The sequence below is a fragment of the Netta rufina genome, assembly GCF_964035555.1.
Source record: "Netta rufina genome assembly, chromosome: 24".
Taxonomy (NCBI): domain Eukaryota; kingdom Metazoa; phylum Chordata; class Aves; order Anseriformes; family Anatidae; genus Netta; species Netta rufina.
In genome coordinates, this window is record NC_140148.1 from 1916059 (window position 1) to 1932960 (window position 16902).

General features: G+C 69.1%; 1 protein-coding gene across 1 annotated transcript; it reads right to left on the reverse strand.

The window, feature by feature from the left end:
- Positions 1–14991: 14991 nt before the first annotated feature.
- Positions 14992–16061, reverse strand: NEUROD2 (neuronal differentiation 2; the record flags this gene model as incomplete). Its single annotated transcript, XM_084301008.1, is given in 4 exon segments — positions 14992–15101; positions 15104–15364; positions 15367–15568; positions 15570–16061. Coding segments are annotated over 4 exon segments (1065 nt in total).
- Positions 16062–16902: the final 841 nt, after the last annotated feature.

The window sequence follows — 16902 nt, forward strand, 5'->3', positions numbered from 1 at the left end:
GAGCCCATGCGTGGGTGCTGTGCCACGGAGCTGTGCCGATGGTGAGTGTGGCACAGGGGGTGACACGGGGAGTAAAGGGGGCTCTGACACCCCCAGGATGTGTCCCGGGGGGGGGTGTAGAACATCAGTGCATGCGTGTGCGTGGATGCACAAGCGTGTGTGTGTGCAGGGGGGTGGGTGGGTGCGTGGCTGGGGACCCTGCAGGGGTGTGGATCCGTGCGTGTGTGTGTGCACCAGGAGTAAGTGTGCGTGTGTGTGTGTGCACCCTGCGTGTTTGTGCACCCTGAACAAGTGTGTGCGTGTGTGCACGTGTGTGTGCGTGTGTGTGCACCCTGCGTGTGCATCTGTGTGCACGAGCACCCCGAATAAGTGTGCGTGTGCGCGTGCACCCTGCACGCGTGTGCACCCACGTGCACGTTTGCGCCCTGCCTGCATCTCTGTGTGTGTGCACGCCCCCTGCGTGTGCACGCCCTCCACGCGCGCACACCCCTGCGTGTCCGTGCACACCCCCCGCGTGCGCGTGCACCCACGGGCGTGTGCGTGCCCCTTGCACACGCGCTCCCGCTCAGACGCGCCCGCGCGCACCCGCCCCCCCCCCCCCCCCGCGCTCCGGGCGTGTCCGTGCGCTCCCTCCCGTGCACGCGCGCTCCCGCGGGGCCGCGCGCGGCCGTCACCAGGTGTCGCTGTCCCCACGGCCACCGCCTCCTGCCCGCGCCCCCCCCCTCCCCTCCGGACCCCCCCCGGCCGCCGCTTTTTGCTGGCAGCTGCTCGGGCACCGAAGCGGCTTCTCCAGCGCCTCCGCCGCTTCCTCCCCAAATCTGTTCCCTCCTCGCGCTGCCGCGGGGTTGGGGACCCCCCCCCAGGGACTTTGGGGAGGGCAGGGACCCCCCCTCTCCCGGGACGGGAGCCCTGGGTCCCCGCCCCCCCAAAAAAAACCTCCCCTCCGCCGGTGCCGGGCGCAGGGCGGCTGAACCGGAGGGGGGCTGAGCCCGAGGGGGAGGTGGTCGGGGGGGGGACCCAGCCCCCGCCCCCCCCCACCCCCCAGGGCCGCCCGGCTCCGCGCCCCCCCGCCCGCAGCTTGATTAAAGCGGCGGCGCGCCCAGCTGGTGCCTGCTGCCGGCACCCCGAGCGGAAAGCGCCCGAGATTAAAATCTGCAATTAGCGGGAGCCGAGCGCGCAGCCGGGGGCTTCCCCGGCACGGGCCGGCCCCCCCCCACCTCCCCCCCTGCCCACCCCGGGCCCTGGCCCGCACCGCTGCCCGGCCCCAAAGCCCTGCAGCCCCATATCCTGCGTCCCCATATCACGCATCCCCATTTCCTACATCCTAATATCCACATATTCCCATATCCTATATGCCCACACACCTGCATCCCCGTATCCTGCATCCCTGCATGCCTGTATCCCCCCAACCCTATATTCCTACATCCCCATATCCTGCATCCCTGCATCCCTGTATCCCCCCATCCCCATATCCTGCATCCCCACATGCCCATATTCCTATATCCTGCCTCTCCATATCTCCATATCCCCTTATCCTACGTCCCCATATCCTACGTCCCCTCATCCCCATCTCCTGCATCCCTGCCTGCCTCCATCCCCATATCCCCTATCCCTGCACCCCACATCCTCTCACCCCCGTGTCCCCGCATCCCCCATGCAGGACACGACCTTGGCAGTGGCAGCAGCCCCAAGATGTTCCTTCAACACGTCCCCGTGTCCCTGTGTCCCCCTGTCCCTGTGTCCCCACGGCCACCCCAGGCCCACGTGGCTGTGCCACCACCGCCACGTCCCCCTGCCGATCCAGGACCTCTCTTTTGGGGCCGTTCCTGTCCCTGCCACCCCGCACATCATCCCCAGGTGCCTGCACGGGGTCGGGGCCCGAAGCGCAGCCGGTGGCTTTGGGGACACCGGGGACGGGGCTGGCCGAGCCCCGCGCAGGCGCCTGGCACAGCACCCTGGCCCCCTCTTGGTGCCCCCCCTCCCCGCGAAGCCGCACAGCTGAGCCGAGGCAGGCGGCCGGGGGGGGGGGGGGGGGGGGGGAGGGCCCGCGCCTGCACGCTTTCACCTGCCATTTAATTGGATGTATTTTTAATTAATGGTGCCTCTGGGACCAACATGAGACAACATGATCTCTGAATAGGGACAGGGGAGGAATTGGGGAAGGTAGGAGGATTGGACCGCGGGGTGCGCTTACCCGGCAAACGCTGCCATCAATCACCCGCCACTTTTCGGCTCTGGACTTTTGGCTGGTGCCCAGGGCCGGGGGGGGGGGGGTGGAAAGGAGGGGGCACGGCCCCCAGCCTGGCACACGTGTGATGAGCGGCACGGCCTCAGCTGCGGCTTTTTGGGGGGGGGCGAGCGGTGAGCGCCAGCAGCTGGAGCTGGCAAAGTGCATGACCACCCCGCTGCCCCCCTGCCCTCGCTGCGCCCCCCAGGCCGGGCTGGGGGCTGCGGGGTCACTGCTGCTTCTTTTGGGAGCTGGGGGGGGGGCTCTGTGTGACCCCCCCCGTGCTCTCCGTGCCCCGCTGCCCCCACCTGCCCCATGCCCATGCCCTCGCTTTGTTCCTCCCTGCCTGGGCAGGGGGGCACAGCTGGCCCAGCCGCAGCCCCCCCCCCCCCTCCCCACACCTTCTGGCACAGCCCCTGGGGGGACCGGGGCAGCTGCCTGGCCAGCGAGGGCCGGGGGGGCCCGGGGGGGCTCCCGGCTCGCCCGCGGCAGGTGCCGCCGCGCAATGTAGGGCAGGCATTAATATTTAGTGCCGCTGGGGGGGCCGCGCCGGGGTTGCGGCACAGCTGCCTCCTGCACTGGAATGCAAACTGCAGCGCTGCCACCGCCACGGCCCCCCCCGGCCCCTCACCCTCCTGCACATAGCTGGGGGGGTACACAGCCCCGTCCCCCCCCCCGCCCCGGACACCCCATGCCCCAGAGGTGTGCCGCGCGGTGGGCACCGTGCCCCGGCCCCTCGAAGGCACCGGCAGCACGCAGGGGGCAGGATGGTGCTGGGGGGGTCCTGACACAGCCACACCCCCCCCCCTGGGTGGGGTCCACGCTGTGGGGGGGCAAAGGGAATGGTCCTGGCGTGGGGCTGGTGCTGGCATCCCGTGGAGCACCGTGGTGCCACCCAGTCCCCGGCCACGCGGTGCCAGAGCCTTTGTTGCAGGATCCCGGGGCGAGCGCCCAGAGACGGGACACGCGGTGGCCGCCACTTCCCACCCGTGATGTCCCCACGGCCACCACCAGCACCGGGTGGGCACAGGAGGCCCCCGCGTGGGCACCGGGCACCTCCCCACGGCCACGCTTCTGTGGCCTCAGCATCTCTTAGGCCTCACGGGGAGGCTTCGGGGCTCCCTGCCCGCACCGAGGGTCTCAGCCCCGTGCCCGGTGCCCGTCCATCCATCCGTCCATCCATCCATCCATCTGTCCGTCCGTCCATCCACACATCCCAGCTCCCGTTCCCCCCCCCGGCCCGGGGCGTGCGGATGCGCGCGCATGTGGGTTTATTAGCGTTATTTCGGCATTGTGATGCAGAGAGAGTAAGTGTAACAGCTGCTCCGTGCTCGCAGTGTTTATTGTTACCTAGAGACAGCCCACTGGCTCCTTCCCAGCCTCCCCCCGCGCCCCGGCTCCCCACACTCGGATGCAAAATTTATAGCACGCCGGGCCCCTCGCGTTAACTCTCTGCCTTCCGGGTGGGGACGGTGGCACGGGACACGGGGACGGGGACGGGGACGTGGGTGGGGAGAGGCTGGCGCCGTGCTGGGGACGCTGGGGGACACCGCTCGTGGTGGGACGCGGTGCGTGGGGCTGCCGGAGCTGAGCCAGATGGGGCTGTGCCGTGCCGTGCGGGGCTGTGCCGAGCCATACAGAGCCACACAGAGCCATGCGGTGCCGTGCCGAGCCGTGCCAAGCCATGCAGTGCCATGCAGCATCATGCCAAGCCACGCAAAGCCACGCGGTGCCGTGCCACGCCGTGCCGTGCCATGCCGTGCCACCCGGAGCCCCAGCCGTGCGGGCAGGCGGTCCCCATGGAGCCCGTATCCATGGCACAGATAATCCCCTGCCGGGCCGGGTGCCAGCCTGGCTGCTGCCCGCCCGCTGCCTGCAGCCCAGCTCGGGGGGGGGGGCTCATCCCCGGCTGCCCCTCACCACCGGCGGTGGGGACTCAGCACGGGCCTGGTGACCCCGGCACTGCCGAAACCAGCGCCCAGGGGGGCAGTGAGGTGATGGGGGGGGAGAGGGGGCACGGCCGCGGGGTGCCAGGCGCTGGTGGCTGGGGGGGCTCTGCCCGGGGGGGGGGTTATTGGGGACAAGGAGCAGGGCTGGGCCCAGGCATCCGTTTGGTGCCACGCGTCCCCCTCCTTTGTTCTGCTGTTGCTTCGCATGGCACAGCGTGGCACGGCACGGAACAGCACAGCATGGCACGGCTCAGCACGGCACAGCATGGCACGGCACGGCTTGGAGTGGCACAACACAGCTTGGCATGGCACGGCACGGCTCGGCACGGCACAGCACAGCTTGGCACAGCTCGGCGTGGCACGGCGCAGCTTGGCATGGCACAGCTTGGTGTGGCATGGCTCGGCACGGCTCAGCATGGCACGGCACAGCTCAGCACAGCTCGTGGCAGGGCAGCAGCCACGGGGGTGCCCCCACACCTCTGAGGACAGGGATCAGGAGCAGGTGAGCACCACCGGACCCCTGCACCCCCTCCCACCGAGCCCCCGCCAGCCCTGGGGACACCGTGGTGACACGGTGAGGGTGGCCTCACCCCGCTGCTGCCCCGGGCTGCGGGACCACGGCCACGTCCTGCCAGGGCCTGGCACTGGGGGCTCCCACTTCTGCCGCCCCCCCCTCACAGCACAGAGCAGGTGGGTGTCGGGCACGGCTGGGGACAGACGGCCCCGTGTCCTGTGGGGGGGGGGGGACCTGGCCTTGTCCCCTCTGCCCCCTCCAGCCCCTGCTGCCCGGTCCCCCCCCCACCTCCCTCCCGCTCCCTCCATCTCTCAGCAAGTTTTTTATGTGATTACAGGCACTGCATGGTAATTAGTGCTAAACTCATTTGCACAACTACAGTTAATTGGCTACAACAATTAATTAATGTGTTGGAAATTTGGCACCGGAAAAAAAAAAAGTTTGTCATCAGAGGGACCTGGGGGGGGACCAGAAGGGGGGGGGACAGTGCCGGGAGCGCGGGGGCGCCCGCACCCACCTGCAGCCCCGCGCCCCCGGTGCTCCCCTCGGCTGGGGCCCGCGCCCGCCGCCCGCGCTTTGTTTCTCATCTCCTGCTCCCCTTCCTGCCTTCCCGGCTTCCTTTCGCTCTCTCTTTCTTTTCTCTCTTCTTTTTTTTTTTTTTTTCCCTTTTTTTTTTTTTTTTTTTTTTTTTTACAACTTAAGCAAACTCATTTCCCTGATAAAATATAGCATGACTAATGACTGAAGCATGTAAAAATCATTGGGAAAATGTCCTTGGAAGACGAATGCATTTTCAGCAGAATAATTAACTTAATTAACAAATTCACATGCATATTCATCAGGCTATTAATGTCTTCTCAGCTCAGCTTGACGAACATTGCGGTAATAACCATCTCATTTGCATACTGCATTCTACTGCTATCCAAAAAAAAAAAAAGGCGCCTGCACACGCGCAGCCCGCGACACCCGCGCCACGGGGACGGCTCGGCCCTGGCCCCGGCCCCGTGCCCCTACCGAGGGGGGGGGTCCCGGCCCTGCCCGGCCCCGTTGCGGGCGGGGGGCGCGGGCGGCACCGCAGCCCCCCGGGAGCCGCGCGGGGCCGGGTCCCGCCGCGTGCTCGGGGCCCTGTCGGATGCTGCGATGCCAGGGGGCGTGGCTTGAGCTGGAGGCTCCGCCCACTTGGTCACACCCAGTTTGGCTCCGCCTTGATGTGGGCCACGCCCTGTTAGGCTCCTCCTCTTATTGGCCACGCCCTGTTAGGCTCCTCCCATTTGGCCCCGCCCCGCCTGGTGCCACCCACAGCAGGGGGTGCGCGGCACCGGGTGAGGGCAGAGCCTGCGAGCGTGCGCTCACACGTGCACGTGCTGTGCTCACACACGCGTGCACACACGTGTTCGCACATGTTCACACGTGTTCACACGCGCACGCACACGTGCACAGGCGCATGCACACCCCCGTCCACCCAGCACACGAGCGTGCAAGGCAGGGCACGAGGCCACGCACCGGGTCACCCCGCGCACACCGCGGTCAGCGTGCCCCAGGCAGGGGGGGTGGCACGGCGCACAGGGGGAGGGACAGACAGACGGACAGACGGACGGGGGGGTAGATGGATGGACAGACGGACGGAGGTATGAATTAGCAGACGGATGTGCAGACGGATGGATGAGAGTGTGGGTGGGAGGGTGGACAGAGGGACAGACACGTGATGGACGGACGGATGGATGCATGGCCGGGTGGGTGGATGGACAGACAGACACACGGATGGATGGACGGATGGACAGACAGACACTTGGATGAGTAGACAGACAGACAGACACGTGGATAGATGGACAGACAGACATGTGGATAGATGGGTGGGTGGATAGACAGACACGTGGATGGGTGGACAGACAGACAGACATGTGGATGGGCGGGTGGATGGGCGGGTGGATGGATGCGTGGATGGCTGGATGGACAGACAGACACGTGGATGGCTGGATGGCTGGACACACAGGAGGGCAGACAGACAGACAGACGGACAGGGGACGGGTGGGTGCCTGTGGGGGCACAGGTGCCTGCCGGACAGACGGACACGCGGTGCCGGACGGCTCCCCATGCGCAGGAGCCACCAGAAGCCCCCATGGCGCAGGGGCTGTCCCCGTGCCCCCATCCCTGGGGGGGCCAGGCCCCGCTGCAGCCCCTCCCTGGGCACCGGGACCCCCGGGAGCCGCAGCACCCATGGGATGGGCACACCGGGGGTGTCCCCAGCAGCACGCCCCCACCCTTGGGTGCCCCCGGGGACCCTCCTGGCCCCAGGGATGGGGACAGCTCTTGGCCAATCCCCATGCGGGACTCGTGCCTCCACCCAATCCGCTGTCAGGACTTGTGCTGCTGACCAATCAGAGCCGGCCCCTCCCTCTGCCCCGCCCACCCCCCCCTATATAAGCCGAGTGCTCCCCAGGGTGCTCCGGGTCCCGCTGGGTGCTGCTGGTGGCCGGATGGGGACGCGCGGTGGCAGGGGGCATCTTGGCCGGGCTTTGCTCCACATCAGCTCCGTGTTCCCTGGGTGGGGGGACCCAAGGGACCCCCCCCCCCACCGCCCCCCACCTACCCTGGGGACCCACGGAGCCATGGGGAAACTGAGGCACGGCTCACCTGCGGGGCCAAGGAGCGAGGCCACCCCCATCGTGTGGTCCCCAAAACCTTCCCTTTGTCCCCGTGGGCATCCCCCGCTGCTCACCCCTAAAAAATAACCCCGCAGAGGGACATGGGGGGACGCGGGGGGGACCTGGGGGGTGAAGGTCGGGTGAAGGGCGCCGGCGGCACGCGGAGGGGCGGTGGCGGAGCCGGCGGGGCGGGGGATAATGCAGCGAGACGTGCCAGCTGTACCCGGAGAAAGGCAAATAATTCAGCAGCACCAACCGGAGAGGAACCAGCCCTCGGAGCCACGTGCCAAAATACCAGCAGTAATGCCAAAATACCAGCAGTAAAGTAGTTAAATTAATCCAGCGCGCGAGCGAGGGAGCCTGCGAGAGCCGGCTTGGGCCCCAATCCAAAGGAGTTAATGTCCCACAGTATGATCGATTAGTTGTCAGATGTGATTTCAAACCAATACAAGATGAATAGCATAATTTTCCTTCTCTCATTTTAGACAGAATTAAGAATCCATTAGCTAACACAAATTTTTGGCAACTTTAATAAAAAGCTCCAATATACATTTGTAGCAAACGCTCCCCGAGGTCCCCGCCGGGATGCAGCCGGCCTCCTTCCCTCCCTCCCTCTCCTCCAGCCGCTGGGGGGGCTCAGCCTCGACCCCCGGCCTCCCCCACCGGGAGGGTGCCAACGGCACGAGGCCGATGCCCACCGGCGGGGGTCTTCCCTTGGCATTGGGTTGGGGCGCCCCAACCGGACCCCAGCCCGGTGAAGCCGCGGTGCCACGGGTGTGATGATTTGGGGGGGGGGTCTCGGTGGCGGGGGCTTTGTGCCGGGGCGGCCGCGCGGGGACTCGTCAAGGACAAAACCGCGCACAAGCTGCTGCTGCCCGCGTGCCCGCAGGCGCGGGGCCGCCGTGCCAGCCCAGCCGTGGCCATTACGGCTGCGCGCGCCAGCTGCGGCCGCACGATCCCGCGTCCCCGGGGAGGCCGGGGGGGGCCCGGGCACCGTGCCACCGCCGGGGCTGCCACCGCCGCCGCCACCGCCACCGCCACCACCGCCGCCCTCCCCGGCGGTGCCAGGCGCGGGGGGCTCCGGGGTTGGGCGGGCGGTGGGGAGAGGGGATTCGGGAGGTGTGGGTGAGGATGAGGGTGCGCCAAAGGTGCCGCCGTGGGGGCTCGTTGAGGTTTGGGGTGAGCCAAGGTGGGGAGGGGGCCTCATCCTGCACCACGCCTGGCTCCTCTCCCCAAGCATCCCCAAACCACCCGGTGATGGAGGTGATGCAGACCTCGCCATGGGTGACTCGAGAGTGCCCCGGCATCATTGCTCAGCCCCACGGACAAGAGGGAGTGCTGGGCTTGGAAAGGTGACCCCACAGAGCACCCATGGGTGCTGAGGTCCTGGCACCGCACAGCGCCCACTGCCAGGGGCTTGGGGCCCGGCGGGAGCCCGAGGGCAGAGCTCGGCCGCGGGCACCCCTCCTCCTGCCCTCGCTGCTGGATCTCCGGATTTTAGGCACCAAATGGGGTTGAATTAGGATTATTATCACAGCTGTTCTAAATGTAATTAGTTTTGCTCTGAACTTGTTTGCTTTGCCGGGATTACGGCACAATCCAGCCGATCCGCCCGGCGCTAACTTGAGAAAGGCTTTAATTACTCTAATAAAGAGGATGCCGGGTTAATTTGATGATTCCAAAGGTGTGTTTTTCAATTACATTTAACAAAAAGATTTATAGTCGGGTAAAATTTAATTAGGAGCGTGCGGGAGGGCCAGGCCAGCCGGGAGGCTGCTCACTGCGGGGCAGCGGCGCGGGGGCTGCGGGACCTTGCCCCAGCCCTGGCGGTGCCACCGTGCCCCTCGCAGCCACCGGGGTCCGTCCGGGGCACCGTGGCCGTCTGTCCTGCCCCGTGGCCGTCTGTCCTGCCCTATTTCCAAGCCCTCTCTGCCCAATCCAAGGATGGGAGCGGGTCAGGGCTTTGCCGTGATGCCGCAGAGCCCCACCGTGTGCCATCCCCGGTGCTGTGTCCCCCTCCCAAGCCCCGTGGCCCAGGTGGGTGTTTTGGGGGTGTTGGGGCCCCTCCGTCGCCGCGCCGGGTGCGCGGAGGCGTCAAGCGGAGCTGCTGTCTCCTCGCTGTCAGGATCCGATCAAAGCAGATGGGATCCAGCTGTGAGCACCAGCATGAGGAACAGGCTGCCCGAGCCGGCGGGAGGAGAGGGGACGGAGCCGAGAGGGTGCTTGGGGGTGGGAGGGGGGGGACACGGGCGCTGCTGCCCACCCGCCGTAGACCTCGGGCGAGCCCGGCCGCGGCGGAGCTGCCAAGAGAAATGGGCAGATTATGGGAGGGACGCAGGCCAAGGCAGGGCTGCGATGCAGCCGCCGTAAATCAGCTTTTAAGTAGCAGCAAAATGGACATTTCCCATATGAGATGTGCCACCGCCTGCCACGGGGAGGGGGGGGCGAGGGCAGCGAGCCGGGGTGGGGAGGGGCAGGCCTGGCCCCAGGGTGCAGGGGATGGGGATGGGGATGGGGACGGGGATGGGGATGGGGTGGCACACACAGCTGGGTGTCCAGAGGTGCCAAGGGGATGGGGCTGGAGCCCAGGATGGGGGTCCCAGAAAAATGGGAAGGGAAGGGAAGGGAAGGGAAGGGAAGGGAGGAAGGGAAGGGAAGGGAAGGGAAGGGAAGGGAAGGGAAGGGAAGGGAAGGGAAGGGAAGGGAAGGGAAGGGAAGGGAAGGGAAGGGAAGGGAAGGGAAGGGAAGGGAAGGGAAGGGAAGGGAAGGGAAGGGAAGGGAAGGGAAGGGAAGGGAAGGGAAGGGAAGGGAAGGGAAGGGAAGGGAAGGGAAGGGAAGGGTCCCCGTGGCTGTGTGAGGCTCCTGCCGTGCAGCGGGGTCCCGCAGCGAGGGCCCGGCTGCCATGGGGGGGCTCAGGTGGGCGCCACCTGCTCCCCACCGCTCCCGGCCAGGGCTGGCCCCGCGCCCGCTGGCTCCAACCTCCCCCCGCTGCCCCCACCGGGGCTGTGCCCCCTCTGCCCCCCCCGGGCTTGGGGAGGGCTCCGCAGAGGGGCGCCCCCCCCTCCCATCCCCGGCTGCTGCCCAGTCCCAGGGGGTCCCCTCCTCGCCCATTCTCTCGCCCGTCCCCACGGGGCGCGGGGAGCTCCCCACGGGCACCACCGCGAGTGGGGGCGACCCCGGGAGCCCTCCGGGGGTCACCCCACGGGGGGGAGAGGTTCCGGGCCGAACCGAGCCGAGCCGAGCCGGGCCGGGCTGTGCCGTGGGGGCTGCCAGGGGCTGCGCAGCATTCCGGAGTACCAGGCATTTGTGCTCGGCGGGGCCGTGCCAGCAGGCGTTGGCAGGTTTGGAGCTTCGCAGCGATTCCAGGCACAGATGTCCTTGTTTTAACTCCTCTGCGATGAATCCTGGCAGGCCGGCCTGGGGGAGGGGGCGGCTCGGCAGCCCCCCCGGTGCACCGGGGGCCCGCTGCCAGCCCCGGCCCGCCCCGATGCCCCCCCCCACCCCCGGGCAGCCCCAGCCCCGGTGGCCGCTCCCGAGCAGACGAAGCCCCCGCAGCCCCCGCAGCCCCCGCAGCCCCCACGGCCCCCACGGCCCCCGCAGCCCCCTCCTGGCCCCGGGGGGGGGGGTCTCGGCCCGGCCGGGCTGGCCCGGTGGTGGCTTCGGGCCGGGCTCCGCAGCGCGGCGGGCTCCCAGCGCCGGCAGCATCCGTTTTTTATGGTATCTGCAATTTTGGCAGAAATCTGTCTTTAATTTAGCTGTCCATATAAAAATCCGCACTGTATAATAATGAACAGATGCCATGAAATTTAAACTGAAGCAATGACTCCTCCTCCCCCCCCCCCCCGGCTGGCACTCGCCGGTGGCAGCGGCGACCCGGAGCTGGCGCTCGCTCTGCGCCCCCCCCCCACCTCGGTCCCCCCGCGCTCCGCGGGGCCGGGCCGGGCTCAGGGCACCGAGGGCGCCGGGAACGCCCGATCCGGGGGGGCCGAGGGGCTGGGGGGAGAAAGGGGGGGGGCAGAAATCGCCCCCCGGTCTCGTCCTGCCCGGCTGAGCCCGGCCGAAATGCGCCCGTTGGATGCTCGCGGTGGCCCCGGGCCCCCGGTACCCCCCCGGTACCTCCCGACCCCAAATGTCCCCGACCCCGCGGTCACATAAAATTGTGCCAAATCCTAATGGGGGGTGCGGGGGCAACTCCCGGCCTCCCGGCTCCCTCCTCTGGGAACGGGAGCGGAGCACCGAGCGCGGGCAGGCCGGGCACCGGGGCGGGGAACCGGGGCCGGGCACCGGTTCCTCGCACCTCGGCCGCGCACCGGAGCCGTGCAGCGGAGCTCTCCTCGGAGCCGTGCCCGGCGGCGGGGCCGCATTGCGGGGCCGCTCCGTGCCCGAGCAGCACCCGCAGCTCCTCGCCTCGGCGGGGCCGCCCGGGCTCTGGGGAGCCAAAATCACGGGAATTAAAAAAAAAAACGAGGCGTTAAAGCCCGGCCCCGCCGTGCAGCCCGGGCACACCGGGCCCTTCCCCACCGGGCCCTTCCCGGAGCCCCGGGGGCGAGCAGATGCCGGTCCCCCCCCTTCCTCCCGCAGCCCCCCTGGGGGTCCGCCGCCTGCCCCTCCATCCCCTTTCCGGTGGGCTCCCGCCTTTCGCCGCCGCATCTCCGGGCCCCGGTGCCGGTGCCGGCCCCAAACACCGGCTTCTCGCCCCCTTGGTGGCCCCGCCACAGTCGCCGGCCGCCCGGAGCCCCCCCCGGCTTCGAGCCCCCCGCCCCGGGCCTTTTCCCGCAGAGAAACCGTTCCCGTCCCGGGGCCGGGCGGCGGCCGTCGGAAGAGGCTCCGCTCCCCCGCGGGCACCGGCGAGGGCCGGGGCCGGGGTCGGCGGGGTTCTGGGGGGGCTCGGGGAGGCCACGAGCACCTCGGGAGGGTCCCGCTGCCCCGGCCGGGCCCGGTTCGTCGGGGCAGGGCCGGAGCCGCTTCCCGTCGGGCCGCTTCCAACCCCGGCCGGGGCCGGCCGGTGCCCGCTGCCCCGAAAACGCCGGATTTTCCCCCAAATCCGTGGGGCCGCGGGGGCACGGCGCACGCTGTCCCCACGCGAGTTTTCTCCCCGAAGCGGCTTCCCCGAGGGAACCCGAGGGCTCCGTGCCCGCACTCCCGGTGCCGGTGCCCGGTGCCTGCAGCCGGCGGGGCCGGGGGGAGCGGCGCCGTGTGCCCGGGAGCCTGCTCCGCGTCCCGGGGTCGCGGCCGGCGGGGGATGAGCCCCGGTGGCGGGGACGGGGAAGGGACCGGCGGCGGTTGGCCGGGGCAGGCGGCTGGGCACGGCGCCCGCTCAGCACCGCCGCGGCGGACAGCTCCGCGCCGCGCACCGGCACCGGGAACCGGGCACCGGGCACCGGGCACCGGGCACCGGGCACCGGGCATCGGGCACCGGGTACCGGGCACCGGGTACCAGGAACCGGGAACCGGGCACCGAGCACCGGGCACCAGGCACCGGGCACCGGGCACCGCGCAGCGGGCACCGTGCCGAGCCTTCGAGCCGACCGGGCACCGGGGCGGCCACAAAGGACCCGGCCTGGCCACCGCCACCGGGCACCGCGCCGTGGCCACCGGCACCGCGGATCGATGCCAGCCGCGGGCAGCGAACCAAGGCCAGCTCAGAGCCGCCGTCCCCGGGGGAGCGGAGCGGTGCCACCGCCCGGGCTGCCCGCCGCGGCTCGCCGGTGGCCGCGGGGCCGGGTCCGAGCGGGGTCCTCGGCTCCGGTTCCCGGTGCCTTTATTGGCGGGGGGGGGACACCGCCTCCCCGGTCCCGGGGGGGACACCCGTGGGGCAGAGCCGCGTTATATCAGCGCCTCCCCACCGCGGGCCGCGCACTCGGGCACGGCGGAGCGGCGGAGCGGTCCCGGGGCCGGTCCCGGGGTCCGGAACGGGGCGGGGGTCGTTCCGCCGCGCCCCCCCTCTCGCTCCCCGTTATCCCCTTCTCCGTGCCCCGGGGCGGGCGGGTCGGAAGGAAAGCGGCGAAGGCGGCGGAGTCAACATTGAATATTTATTAATCGCCGTCGAAGGACGCTCGGTAATTACAGGTTCGCCCTCGCATCGCACCGGCCGCGGCTCGTCACGGCCGAGAAGTCCTGGCGGGGGCCGCCGCCGCGGGGCTGCAAGCGTCCAGCGGGCCGGGGGGGGCCCGGGGGGGCCGATGCATGCAGTGGTGGTGCCGGGACCCCGGCCCGGAGCCCCCGCGCCGCCCCCGCCGCCAAGCAGTGTCCGCGGCGGCGGGGAGCGGGGGGCGCGGAGCGGGCGCGGCTCCCGCGCGGGGGGGCTCTTGCATATCGTTGGCCATAAATATTTATTAATCGAAATGAAACGGAACAGAAACACGAAAGCACTTCTGGTGTCGGACAGGCGGGTCCCCTTTGCTACAACTGTTTTTTTGTTTTTTCTTTTTTTGTTTTTGTGTTTTTTTCTTTTTTCTTTTTTTTCTTTTTTTTTTTTTGCAAAACTTTTTTTTGTTTGTTTTGTTTTCGTTTTCAAAACATTTCTCAGAAATCCTCCTCCTCCCTGGTCTCTCTAAAAATGCTGGTTTCTCTAAGGTGGTGCGGGCAGGTTCAAAAATAGCGTTATCTCCGGTTTCCGGCGTCTCCCGACCGAAGGAATGCATCACACCGGGGCGAAGACGAAGGGCCGGCTCGGGACCGGGAGCCGCGGGGGCCGGGGCGCCGCCAGCCCCGCCGGAGCCCCGCCAGCCCCGGCCGCTCCCGCTTGCATAGCTGCGGGCTGCCCTGCCGTGCCCGGCCCCGGCTCCGCCAGCTCGGGAAAACCGGGGCGGCTCTGCATTTTTTTTCTTTATATTTTTTTTCTTATTTTTCTTTTTTTTTCCTTTTTTTTTTTTTTCCGTTTCAAGTTTTTTTTTTTTTTTTTTTTTTTTTTTTAAAACAGGTAAAAAACGTCCTGACACACGCGCTGCGAGAGGAGCTCCGGGCACCGGGGGCCGGGAGCGGGGCCGGCCGGGCCCCCCCAAAGCAAAGTGCATCTCTGAGCGTCCGCCGGGCCGGGCCTGCTTGCATAGATAGAAATATTGGGGTCTCCGTTTCGCCTCTTTATTGCTTCGGAAAGTTTCGCTCCGCGCCGCAGCGCGCTCTCCTCTCGCTCCCACGGGCCGGGCAGCGGGTGTCCAATGCTCGGGGGGGCTCACGGCGGCGGAGGGGAGAAACGGCCCAAAACGGTTACGGGGCGGGGCGGGGGGGGGCGAGAAATAAAAACGAATTAAAAAGCAAACGACGCGGCCCGACCCAGCGCCCCGGCCGGGCTGCGGGCGCGCCTCCGCTGCTGCCGGGGGGGGCCTTGGGCAGCGCTCGGCGCCCTCCCCCCTCGCGGGATAAATAATAATAATAATTAAAAAAAAAAGAAAAAAAAGGAGAAATCCTCCAAAAAAAAGCACTTTGTCCCCACGGGGCTCGGGGACCCGCCGCCGGGGCCGGGTCCCCCATATTGCACCAAAGCCCACGGCGGAGCCCCGGGGGCCGGTCCGCGGGGCCGCCGCGGCCCCCCCGGCCGGGGCTGCGAGGGGGGGGGGGGGGGGGTGAAGAGGAAAAGGAAGGAGGAGGAGGAGGAGGAGGAGGGCGGGCACGGGGAGGGGGGCGGCGGCGGGGCCGGGGCGGGGTGGGGGGGGGTCAGTTGTGGAAGAAGGCGTTGAGCTCCTCGTACATGGGGCCCCGCTCGTGCGGGAGGTGCATGTCGTAGGGGAAGATGTTCTCGGAGTGCACCCCCCCGCGCATCCCGCCGAGCCGAAGACCAGGTTGTGGCCGGCGGGCCGGGAGCCGGGCAGCGCCGAGTAGTGCATAGAGTAGTGGTAGCTTTTCTCGTGGTCGGGGGAAGAGTCTTGCTTGAGGGAGAAGTTGCCGTTAATGCACAGGGGGGGGCTGAGCCCGCCGTCGTACTCCGAGCTGTTGTAGTCGGGGGACGCGTTGCCGTAGAGGCTCTCGTAGGCGGAGGCGCAGTAGCTGTGTGTCCTCAGCCCGTGCGAGCCGGGCCCGCGGGCGGCGGGCACTGCGCCGCGGCCAGCCGCGAGCAGGGGTAGGGGTAGGGGTGCACGGCGAAGGAGGCGTTGGGACCGTGGTAGCGGCCCCCCTCCTGGCCCTGCTCCGTCAAGAAGTTGCGGGAGTTGAGCTGCAGGCAGCCGGCCACCAGGTTGGTGGTGGGCTGCGACAGCCCCTTGCACAGAGTCTGCACGTAGGACACCAGGTCGGGCCCGCTTGCCCGAGCGCAGGATCTCGGAGAGAGCCCAGATGTAGTTCTTGGCCAGGCGCAGGGTCTCGATTTTGGACAGCTTCTGGGTTTTGGAGTAGCAGGGCACCACCTTGCGCAGGTTGTCCAGGGCGGCGTTCAGGTCGTGCATTCGGTTCCTCTCGCGGGCGTTCGCCTTCTGCCGCCGCAGCTTGGAGCGCTCCAAGCGCGCCTTGGTCATCTTGCGCTTCTTGGGGCCGCGCTTCTTGGGCCGGTCTCCCTCGGCCTCCTCCAGGCCTTCCTCCTCCTCCTCCTCCTCCTCCTCGTCCCCTCCTAGCTCCCCTTCCTCTTTGCTCTCCCCCAGCGAGCCCTCGGGCGGCTCCTCGGGGAGGGCGCAGCCCTTACCCTTGCGCTCCTCCTTGTCGCTGCGGGCATCCTCCTCGCACTCCTCGGCCCAGCTGGAGAATTTCTGAACTTCGGGGATGAGGCTGGGCTCGCTGAAAAGTCGCGTCAACATGATGGCTGCAGCGGGGGGCAAAGAGCGCCGTTACCGCGGCCGAACCGGCCCCGCCGCCCCCGCCCCGCCGGCCGGGGCTCGCCGCCGGCCTCCGGTGGGGAAGGAGTTGGGGGGAATGGAGGGGGGGTTAAAGGGGGGGGGGGGGGGGACGCGGGTGGAGCCGCCGTTCCCCGGCCCCCGGGAGCGGCCCCGGGGAGGTGAAAACGAATGCGCGGAGGGGCCGCCCCCCGCCGCCCCCCGCCCGGGCTGCCCGGCACCGGGGGCACCGGGGCACCCTCGGGGCGGGGCGCCGCGCCCCGGGTCCCCCCCCCACACACTCCGCCCTTTCCCCTCCCCGGTTCCTTCCCCCCCCCTCCTCCGCCGCCGCCCCGCTCCCCCGGCGGCCGCCGCGCCCCCTCCCCGGTGCTCCCCACCCCGGTGCCCCCCGCCCCGGAGCCCCCCGCGGGCCGGCCCCGGTGCCGCGGCCGCTCCTCGACGCCTCCAACTTTTCCCCGTCGCCGCCGCCGAAACGGCTCCGGCCACGGCTCCGCCACCGCCGTCCCGGGGCCGGGCAGCACCGGCCGCGGCCGTGCCCCCCCCGCGACCCCCGCTCGATCCCGGCCTCCCCCGCCCGCCCCTCGGCCGGGGCAGCTCTTGCCGGGCCCCCCACCCAGCCCCGCCGCCCCGGAGCCCCCCCCGGGCCGCCTGCGGAGCGCGGCCCTCAAACCGCGGAGGCAACGAACGGCGACGCGGCGGGGGGCGGCGGGGGCGGCCGTGCCCGGGGCCCCCCCCTCTCCAAGGTGTGGGGCGCGGGGGGCGCGGGCGGCGGCGCCCGAGGGGTCGCCCCCGGGGCCGGGCGGCG